This window comes from Bactrocera latifrons, unplaced genomic scaffold, assembly GCF_001853355.1.
Source record: "Bactrocera latifrons isolate USDA-ARS-PBARC rearing strain unplaced genomic scaffold, ASM185335v1 scaffold_249, whole genome shotgun sequence".
NCBI lineage: Eukaryota > Metazoa > Arthropoda > Insecta > Diptera > Tephritidae > Bactrocera > Bactrocera latifrons.
This window is the reverse complement of record NW_017536063.1, coordinates 172,114-183,499: the sequence shown is the minus strand read 5'-3', so window position 1 is coordinate 183,499 and position 11,386 is coordinate 172,114. Positions and strand designations below refer to the sequence as shown.

The 11,386-nt window shown below is 37.3% G+C and overlaps 1 protein-coding gene across 1 annotated transcript; it reads left to right on the top strand.

The window, feature by feature from the left end:
- Nucleotides 1-7,194: 7,194 nt before the first annotated feature.
- Nucleotides 7,195-10,327, top strand: LOC108969330. Its single transcript, XM_018933974.1, has 11 exons — nt 7,195-7,252; nt 7,318-7,568; nt 7,670-7,826; nt 7,890-8,137; nt 8,214-8,349; nt 8,813-8,921; nt 8,982-9,059; nt 9,119-9,472; nt 9,533-9,635; nt 9,686-9,794; nt 9,870-10,327. Exons 1-11 carry the CDS (start codon nt 7,195-7,197, stop codon nt 10,298-10,300), a joined length of 2,034 nt encoding a protein of 677 aa, XP_018789519.1. The 3' UTR covers nt 10,301-10,327.
- Nucleotides 10,328-11,386: the final 1,059 nt, after the last annotated feature.

The window sequence follows — 11,386 nt, the reverse complement described above, 5'->3', positions numbered from 1 at the left end:
ACATATATAGCTGTACTTATTAAAAATAAAAAATATATATATGATTATTTTGCATATAAAATTAGACAAATAGAGTATTGAATTAGTTAAAGTTGAAAACTTTTTTAAAATAGTAAAAAATACGCATATAAACAGTAAAAATACACATTAAAATGCATTTCAACAAAAATTTGTTCGGCGAAATTTCGCTTACCGCCATAATGCTAATAGGCGCGGTGAAATTGTGGCAAATGTGCATAATTGTTGTAGTTTTAAATTTTTCTTGCTGCCAAATTCATATTTTCGATTTTTTTTTTTAGCGCAAGTATAGTTAATAACACAAATAATTGGCTGAAACTGAAAGCCAAAAATAGCAGCAAATCTCATATTTGTAGTGTTTATTTGCGGCCAAGCTGCCGCTTGCCAAGCATTGACCCTTTCCCTTTCTTTCGCTCTGCGCAAACAAGTTAGTCCGTTGTTTCGGTAGTTTCTAGTATTTAAAAAATTAATTATTACGTCGATTTGGAAGATATGGAAGATATTAAACAAAGAAATAAAAATATTACAAACAACAACAAGAGACTTCATCAAATTGCAACGCAAATCGCTGTCTACTGATTACTTCCGAAAATGTTTGTCGTGCATTTACTGTTGTTGTTGCATTTTGATACTCAAGACTACCTTGGATTGCTTTTGGCCGTAACTCAGTTTAATGCCGCAATGAATGGCGCATTCAGCGCTTTGTAAAGTAGCTGCGCGCTGCCGACCGACGGCCACGTGACGCACTGGCCACCGCGCGTGAGTTGTTGCTCATAAATACTCGTATAAGCGTATTTTATATTTTCATTTATGACTTTAGTAATCATTTGCGTTACAACGTGTTAAATGCATACAAAGCGGCAGCCTCTTCTCCAGCCAACCCTTTTTAAGTGGCGCAGCTTGTGCGCATGCGCATCTGTACCGCATACACAGCGCGGCAATTGTGTTTGCGCCAATTCAGCGAAAGTGCCCATAAATTTGAAATACGCAAATAAAGCCAAGTTTGTATATACACAGTTAATTTGAAGCTGGAGAAGCAAGCGATTTTCTTTTTTTTTTTCATTTTTCATTTTCCTTCATCAACTTTGGAAGATGTTCGTCTGCAATACACAAATCGGTGTTTGCGGAAAAATTCAGTGAGGCTTGGTTTCTTTTTTTTTATGTTTATATTTAATACACTTTTACAACGTGTTTGTTTTGAGCAATTGCTGCTTTGGCCTGACAACTGTCCGTTTAATGACGAATTTATAATTGCCGACAATTATGCATTTTAGTGTTGGGTTTACTGATTGCAAATTGCCGATTTTTTTCGAAGTGAATGTTACTATTTTTTGCTTGGCTGATTAGTTAATTGCGGCTTTCACAAACAAATTTCCGATGCTATTAAAGTTTATGCATGTTATTTGCTTTGAATTTATAACTTTATTTGAAAATAGTTTTTGACTTTAAAGCAAAACTTAAAAAAAAAAAAACAAGAACAAACTTTAACTTCGGCTGCACCGTAGCTAATATACCCTTCACAGATGCATTTCCTTTAGTAAGTATGTGTCCAGTTTGTATAGAATGCTATAGTAATCCGATCTGTACAACAATTTTTTCGGAGATTATAATATTATCTTAAGCAGTAATCCAGGTAAAATTTCGTGAAGATACCACGTCAAATGTGAAAGCTTTCCATACAAGAACTTGATTCATATCGTTAAGTTTCCATGGCAGCTATATGTTATAGTGGCAGTTCCGACAAATAAACAGCTTCTTGACGAGAAAATGACGTTTACAAAATTTCAAAACGATATCTTAAAAACTTAGGGACTAGTTCGTATGTATACAGACAGACGGGTGGACAGACGGACAGACAGACGGACATGGCTAAATCGACTCAGCTCAATATACTGATCATTTATATATGTACATACTTTATAGGGTCTCCGAAGCTTCCTTCTGGGTGTTCCAAACTTAATATACCCAGTTCAGGGTATAAATATATATACAAGTATAAACTTGTGGTAGTTTGACTCGAAGTACGCTATTCACCGAGAGGGAATTGGTGAAGGTGTTTATGGCCCACTGTGAATGGCAGTCAGTCTATGTCCGAAGTCAGGTCGGCGTATTGTCTTATGGGTGATTTCTACGAAAACACTGATTGGAGGGGAGTTCATTATACTCCTTAACTGGGAGCATACGGACCCCAATGTGCAGGTGTTCGATAGAAGACACCGAGAGACATCCAGTTATAGTCCGGAGTGCAGTTTTCTGACTTGTCTGAAGCTACCTCGTCTGCGTTCACTGCATCCAGACGACCATATTGGTGCGGCGTAGTTAAGGATCGGTCGGCTGATAGCCTCGTTTGTTGCCAACAACGTTTATTTGTTTTTTTTGTAGTGCCGGCTAAATACTAAATACTTGAGAATTTCGTCTCTGCTCTGTACTTTGGCTATAATCGCGGTCGTGTGAGGAGTGAAGAAGCGCAGGAGCGTACATCAAAGACCTTAGAGTTATTGACAATCGAAATTTTTACGCCATCGACTAAAATATTAAGGTCAAATGTGAAATTCTTCGTCCAGTTTGCGAATATGGTTGCTGTGGATTTAGTGGGAGAGAGTGTTAGAATCCGCGCAGCGTGAAATTTAAAAAAAAAACGCAAAAAGAACCTTTAGTGGATTTTTACATTGGTTTTGTTCTGTCAGCTATGTGCTAAAGCTGTCCGACCTGATTAACATGTACAGATATTAAAGAGTTAGCTTCGACTATAAATTCTTCGCGGTGATTATTAGTGAAATCAAAAAGGTTTTTAAAGCAAAGACTTTGATCACTTTGCATGGTAGCTATATGTTATAGTGGTCCGATTTAAATGATTTATTTGAAGATTCCGCCATTGTCTTGGATTACAGTCTGTACGAAATTACGTGAAGATATTTCTAAAAAAAAAAGATAGTAACATAACTTATACACAGAAAATTATATTATGGCGATTAGTATTAAATTTTGGACCCGTTTTTGGAGCGTATGGTGACTGGCGATGAAAAGTGGGTCACTTACGATAACGTAAGGCTCAAGCGGTGGTGGTCGAAAAGCGTTGAAGTGGCCCAGACGGTGGCCAAGCCTGGATTGACGGCCAGGAAGGTTCTTCTGTGTGTTTGGTGGGATTGGCAGGAAATAATCCACTATGAGCTGCTCTCCTATGGCCAAACACTCAATTCGGACCTGTAGTGCCAACAACTGGACCGCATGAAGGCAGCACTCATGCACAAGAGGCCATTTTTGATCAACAGGGGCCGAATTGTCTTCCGTCAGGACAACGCCAGGCCACACACATCTTTAGTGACGCGCCAGAAGCTCCGGGAGCTCGGATGGGAGGTTCTTTTGCAWCCATCGTATAGTCCGGATCTCGCACCAAGTGATTACCACCTATTTCTGTCCATGGCGAACGCGCTGAAGTTGGCCACAAGAGAGTCCTGTGAAAATTGGTTTTATGAGTTTTTTGCCAATAGGGAAGCGAGCTTCTATGAGAGGGGCATTATGAAGTTGGCATCTCGTTGGGAACGCGTCATCGAACAAAACGGCTCATATTTGACTTGAATAGCATTATTGTAACCAATTTTATGAACAATTGAAAATTCAATACCGCAAGACTTTTTTGACAACCTATTGTATGCCGTTCTCATTCTATTGGCAGCGGGGATAATATGCGATTCTGCTGTGGTCTGGCACCCATACTAGTCTTATGACAAACCAACTTGATACCGTGGATAGCGTAGTTAGCCATACCTTTATTAGCCTGGAATGTAATAATTAACGATTTTTAACTGATATTCAATTGAACGATCTCTTTACTAGAAAAGAAACCACGAACAATTTTCAACTCAAGCACTTTTGGGTTATGACAAGTGGAGTATCTTACAACAAAGTTTAGTAGGTGCCCCATATATTTTGCTCATATTTATGTATATATGTTTGTATGCCAATAGGAATTCTTATTATGTAGAAATTATTTAAATATTTGTGAAATCACACTAAATGCCCAATTATAATATGAAAGCATAAACAAACTTTTACCCAACAAAAAATGATAAATCACTTTGAATACCGAAATTATACCACTTAGCAGCATGTTTTGAACACAAAAGTATAATGAACAGCGCAATTATTGATTTTCTAATTTGCGTAATTTCTGCCCATGACTTAGGACGGGCAATTTTTGCGGATGAAGAAAAAAAAAATGGTGAAAATGTAATTAAAACTACGCTTCAGCGCTCTGTTTAGTTAGCTTTAGTGATATTCATTTACCTACATATGTTTGTTGTTGTTGTATAAATATGAGGGTAGCGTGACAAATTTATTTTTGAATGTAAAAAATATTTTTCTACATTTGAGATGCTCAAATTCTTAGCGTAAAGATAACAGTATACATACATATGTAAAAGCTGCAAATATTATCGGTTTCTCAACAAATTATAAGACTTTGGCTTACAGACACAGAATTATAAAGATATTTGTTGTGCCGTTAAAGCCTTGCGGGGAGCGTAACGCCGAAACCAAAACACACATTTATTTTATAATTGCGTTACAATTTCTTAAATATTTACAATCAGTAAACGTTTATCACAGATTCTTCACTCACTTTTCCATGCGTTTTCTTTGCAAAGGAAATTGTTTTTACATAAACCATTAATAATGAAACTTGATACATGACTAATGTAACTTTGAGAGAGTGCTAGATAATTAGAGTAGACCAAAAGTTGCTCCAGCTATTCGTTTATCAGATGCGAAATCCGAACATCATCTTAGCTAACACACACATGTTACCAATGCAATGTGTTTGATGTATTATTGTATGTGAGATTTTAAACTCATTTTATCTACCAATAAACATATTGCGACTGCTGATAAAAAGTCCGCGGCTGTGATGTCACTAAGTAGGGTATTTAATATGTATACGAGGGTTGCTCAAAGGGTGGCAATAAATAAAAATGTACTCCGTAGTGGAAAATTAGATATGTAATCATAAGCAAGGGGTTTCAGTAATAAGTAGTAAAAAATATATTTGTTTAATATAATATTTTCATCAATCTTGTGGTTTTGATACAACTGAATCACCGTAAGCTTTTTCTTACTTTGCAATGTCATTTAAATACAATTGCCGTGTTCACGTCTGTAGGCCCCAATAATGGTCCATTATAATCCACTATCAACATTATTTATCTATTTTGGACTTAGTTTTCGCAGCAACGCGTAATGATGTGTGGAATGATTTGGCGTATTTTAGGTTAAGATCTTAAATCGAAAGCGTTCAAAATAGAGCTTGTGCAAGAACTGAAGTCGGTCGACTTTCACATTGCTAGGTCGCTTTATTCTATGGTCTCTAAAAAAGTTCCGACGTTTTCGAGCCATATTTTGATTAGCGATAAGACCCAATTCTGGCTCAATAGGAATGCAAACAAGCAAAAGGTTCACATTTGAGACGGAGAGCACCCTGAAGAGATTCAAAAGCTGACTTTTCATCCAGAAAAGACAGCAGTTTGTTGTGGTTTGTAGGCCGTTGGAATCATCGGTCTACATTTATTCACAGTCAATGGCGACCGTTATCGTGCCATGCTAATCGACTATTTTATGCCTGAAATTGAAGCTAGTAATCTCGGCGACATTAGGTTTCAATAAGAATGCGCCATTTCCAACACATTGCATCATTCAATACATAGATAATAGAACACTTCGGTGAGTAGATAATTTACGTCTTTGGCCGGTCGTCTGGCCACAAAGATCATTTGATATCACACCGTGAAATTTTTTTCTGTAGGGATATATAAAGCCTAAAGTCTATGCGGATAATTCCGCTTCGATTCATTCGATCTAGAACCTGGAGTAAAACATCATGCGTGTCATTTGCCACTTACATGTCGAAATGCTCGAACGACTCATTGAAAATTGGACTCAATGGATGCACCATCTGGGTATTTGAAAGAGATAATCTTCAAAAGGTAAATGCCAAATAATGTTCTTTCGAATAATAATAAACATTTGCCATTAAATTTGAAGTTTCTGTGTTTTTCCTTTAAAATTTTAAGGAACGTCGAAATGGATGATATAACTAAAGCTAACTAAAGCTTTTCAAAGAAAAGGCTTTAAACAATTTTTTTTTGTCTTTGGAACCTACTATCACATATGTACAAGGTGTGTTCAAAAAGTATCGCGAATTTTGTGTTTTTTCAAAAATTATTTATTTATGAATATCTATTTTGTCCCCTTCAAAGTAATCCCCATGAGATATTATACACTTGCGCCAACGGTTTTTCCAATCTTCGAAGAACTTTAAAAAATCATTTGTTTTATCTTCTTCAGCTCCTCCTCGTCAAGAGAAGCGTAACGTCGTCCTTTCATGGGCCTCTTCTGTTTAGGGAACAAGAAAACCTCACAGGGGCCAGATCTGGGGAATATGGGAAAAGTCGCAACGATGTGTGAGCAGGGGCCTTATCGTGGTGCAAAAGCCAATTTTTATCACATCTTCTCGGCCTTCTGAGAACATTTTATACCACCGAAAAACGTTGCTTCGATTAAAGGTAGTTTTTCCGTATGCCACAGTCAACATTCGGAATGCATCCGCGCATTTAATTTCGTTTTTCACACAAAATTTGATGTTGGTTCTTTGATCCACTTTTTTGAAAAGGTAAAAATCGAAGACGATCCAAAACACGTACAAGCAAAGCAGCTGTCAACAATTAAATGAACATTCGAAATGGSCGAGCTTGTCGGCATAAGTGAGAGACATGAGTACCAACATAACGCCACAAAAAATTCGAAATTCGAATATACGTAACGCGCGAAAATTCCAAATTCGCGATAATTTTTGAACACACCTCGTATAGTTCAATACTTTTACGTTTGACTGCTTTTCTTATAGTCTGTACACACCATTATTACATGCTAACCGTTTGTTTGCGCAGCAATTTGGCAATCATCAAAATTGCAAATTACTTTATTAGCTAAAAGTAATGCAGGACTCACAAGAATTTAGTAATTTTTCAGTAAATAAAAGACAGTTTTTGCCTACTACCGTTCATATAAAAACAGATATTTAGAGGAGCTGAAGCAAAGAATAAGTTTGTATTTCAAAGGAGGATCTTGAATTTGGCGCTTAAGAAATAGTGTTAGATTTTTTTCTAGGTTTTACTTTAAAAAATGTTGCCAGCTAATTTATTGTACAGCTTCTACTGGTCACGCTTGTTCAATGTGTTAAGTTAGTACTGATATAAATGTGTTAAACCTATTTTATTAATAAGTTATCAAAAAATTACATCCCAGTACAAAACTATCTCTTGTCCACCACGACTTGCATCATTTGGCCAGAGAATGCGGATTTTTCTATAAGCTGGCAGCATGCCAAATCGCCAGACGCCGCCATTATAAATATTGGGCTGCGTGATTTGGAGCAATCTTTTGCCAAAGACGTTGTAGACTTTGCAGCCAAGCGTGAGGAGCTGCTCAATGATTACGTGGTCTTGAATCCGTTCGTGGAGAAATTGACTTTGTCAATAGAGAAGTCACATTGCCAGGTTTGTATGTACGAATAGTGTGCTCTGAGGTTCTACGCCTCAGTAAAAGATACAGAAAATTATGGCATTGAGGGCAAATAAAAATTGCAATCCTTCTGCAGAACTTCATAGCCTTTCAATTGGATATACCATTTTTCATTGATGCCGTTGTAAATGCCAGTCGTTTTTCAATATGGCGTTCATCAAATAATAAATTTTTGTTTGTCTACAATAAAGACGAATTGCAGCACGAACTTTTCGAACATCGCTTTTTCGAAGGTGAGTTTGGTTCGGTTAGTATATATTTTTTACAAACAGCTGACCAATACTCTGTACACACAGATCAATCTGGTATACTCCTAATTGAAAGATCAGTAACCGATCCGTCAATTTTCGATTTCAAAACAAATAAGTTTGTTGGCTCACGAGCTGAGAATCCAAAACAATTGTATTTACTCGATCGTTTTAATGCTGAAAGTAATACATTTCTATATGGCAATGATCTCTTTCCGGATAAGCTCTCCGATTTACAGGGCCGTGAAGTAATTTTGGCTGCTTTTGATTATAAACCGGATGTGGTTTTGAAATATGTGAGTAGGTTTTGTCTTATGCGATTATTTGGCACTGTATGGACTTTTTTATAATATTTATATACTCTGTCATTAGTATCCTGGCGCTCCATCCCGTGACAGAGCCTTTGCATCTAATGATGCAAGTGGCGATGTGGAAATGGACGGCACGGAAGAGAGGATTTTACAAACATTCTGTGAAAAGCATAACTGTGTAGTAGATATTGATACGTGTAAGTATGAAGAATAAGGGAAAAGTTTAAATTGAAAAGTTGATATCTCTTTCTTCAACTGATATTAGGAAAAAATAAATGATCTGGAAAAATGTGGATTTTATGCAGCATTTTAGATTAGAACAGAATATTTTCTTGAGCTTCAATTGTTTGAATACTCTTAAATAAGGAACTTTGTAAGAACTCTTTTCCGTAAGAGACAATATTAACCTTCAGTGATATTGGTTAGGTTTGACTGGGTTAAGTTTTTAAAGGGATAAGATAGGTGATAATTTGTTAGAAAATAGATGTCAGACAAAAATATGAGAGATTAAAAATTTTTGACAATTTAGGATTACAAATCTGGTTCTAGAAAACGGCAGATAATACAAATCTCACTAATATTTTGGCGTCTTGGAACATAATACCTTATCAATTTCTCTCTCCTCAACTCTTCGCATTTACCGTGTTCTCTTTCTGACAGCTGAAGCCGATGACTGGGGCATTGCTTACAGGAATATGACCGGAGAGGCGGCATTGGGTATGATAGCCAGAGGCAAGGCAGAGGTGGGCATGAGTGCCATGTATACATGGTTAGTATATCATATGGAAAAAATTTTGAAAAACAAATATTCTTATAAAAAAATCCATAGGTACGTCGATTACGTTGCGCTGGACATGTCGATGTATATTGGACGTTCGGGTATTACCTGTGTGGTGCCGGCGCCTAAGTAAATGCAATTCTTTGTCGAACATATTTCCAATAATGCGCTTCATTTATTTCCAACAGGCGTCTGGCAAGCTTGTGGCTGCCGATTGAACCCTTTCAGCCAGCACTTTGGGCTTTCGTATTGGTTTGCTTGTGTGTGGAGATCATAGCGTTGCTTTTTATAGATCATGCACGTCCGGTTATTATAGCAATGAGTGAAAGAATGCGTGCTTCAGATGAAAAGCTGAATAGTTGGTTTCGCAATTTTGAGTATGCCTTCTCGACGACAATGTTGCTGTTCGTTTCGCAATCGAATAAGGGCACTATGGTGAATTTCACGCCACTGAGATTGATGCTCTTCGCGAGCTTCTTAAATGACATCGTTATAACGAGCATTTATGGCGGTGGACTGTCAAGCATACTCACCGTGCCGAGGTAACTTCTATGTATATAGATTTGGGTACTATTATATTTTTTTAAAATATATATGTATAGCTTCGGCCAAGCTGCCGATTCGGTGGAGCGACTCTACGCTTTCCAACTCAAATGGGGCGCGGACTCTGAGGCCTGGGTGGCGGCTATACGTGACGATGAGAGCGTAGGCAAGCGAACAGATTTTTGATTTTAATTGAGTTTTGATTTTTATAGGAAATCATGAAGGGTCTGCTGCGCAATTTCGATATTTACAGCGCCGAACAGTTGATGGTGTTGGCGCAGACGGAAGAGATGGGCTTCACCATCGAACGCCTGCCATTCGGTGAATTCAAATGGAGAATTTTAAAAGCTTAAGAGTGAAAGATATGATGTTATGTTATGGAATGTTTTCTTCTAGGTCACTTCGCCGTACAGGAGCACTTGACGCGTAGCGTTTTGGACAAAATGAAAATCATGGTGGAGGATATTTATTTTCAGTACACGGTTGCATTTACCGCGCGCATGTGGCCTTTGCTGGAGAGTTTCAATGAAATGGTAGTCATGTGGCATTCGTCGGGTTTGGACAAATTTTGGGAGTGGCGCATTGTTGCCGACAATTTGGATGGCGCCATACAGAAGGAGCTGATGGCCTCGCAGTACTCGAACTTGGACGATATTGGACCGGTTAAGTTGGGCATGTCGAATTTTGTCGGCATGTTGTTGCTGTGGTTGTTGGGTATAACTTGCGCCTTTTTGGCTTTCTTGGTCGAATTATTGCTGGATCATATGAAGCGTGCCAAGAAAGTGGCTGAGAGTGACGTTATTGAAATAAGAGAAGGAAGTCGTTAAAAAAAGTGGTTTGGATTGAGTACTAAGTTAAAAGTTTGACTCTTAGTAGTAATAGTTATTTGAGTGGAGGTAATAAATTATATATTACAGAACTTAAACTGTTTTTTTACTTGTCGCAAAGTATTTTGAAAAAAAAAAAAAAAATGAAGGAAATTTTTTAGTCTCAGCGCTTGCCTTCCTTCTACTTGGGAAGTGGAAGGAAAGATTTTCCATCCTCTGTTTTGTTTATATTTTCTTTCACAAATTAACACTGTAATCATTTAGTGCGCACCAAATTAAGCAACGGTTCATTATACCATGACTGTTTAAATTAAATTAAGACCGAAGCATAAAGCCAAATGGTCAGCAAGCTACAAGCCAGAAATGAACTACTAGTGCGGCTATAAATCATGTTGAAATTTTTGTCAACCGCTGTTTTGTAGGCCATAACGACAAGAGTGTGTTTTTAGCCGGCTGCGGTACATCTTTAGACCCTTCTGTCTTGCTTCTTTCATCTGGCAAGTTGAAGGTTTAGATTTAAAGAAAGTCTTCATACTTTTAGTTGCAAATTGATTTATGAATTCACAAAGCGAAAGTGAAAAGAGATGCTAGTTAAATATAAGAAAGATGATTATGATTATGCGGCGGAAGCGCAGAATAAGTTGAAGTAATTTAGTTTGTTCTGCGTTTATGTTTTGATTTAATTTCACACTTGGAAGTGTTCTCTTATGTTTTGTTGAAAAAGTGAAGTTAAGATCACACAGCGCTTAAAAAATATGTTGCTGAGCTGTTTTTACTCAAAAATTGTTTGCTAGACAATTGTGCTAGTGCTAGCTTTGGTATTATGAGCTTTGCCTATTTGATATTTAGAGTTCAATTCTGAGGCTATTCAGAAGCTATTCAGAAGCCGCACCTGTATTTTGGGTTTAGAAACTCCTGGTACAACTCAAAGAACAGCTAATAAACTAGAGATCATTTTGTGGTAAAGATGAGGCAGTAGATGTAAAGAGGTATGTGCCTTTACTAGACTGTGGGTTCGAATCCCAGCTATATCAACATCTTCTACGCTGTTTAGTGACGCCTTAAGAACATCAAGACAAAATAAGT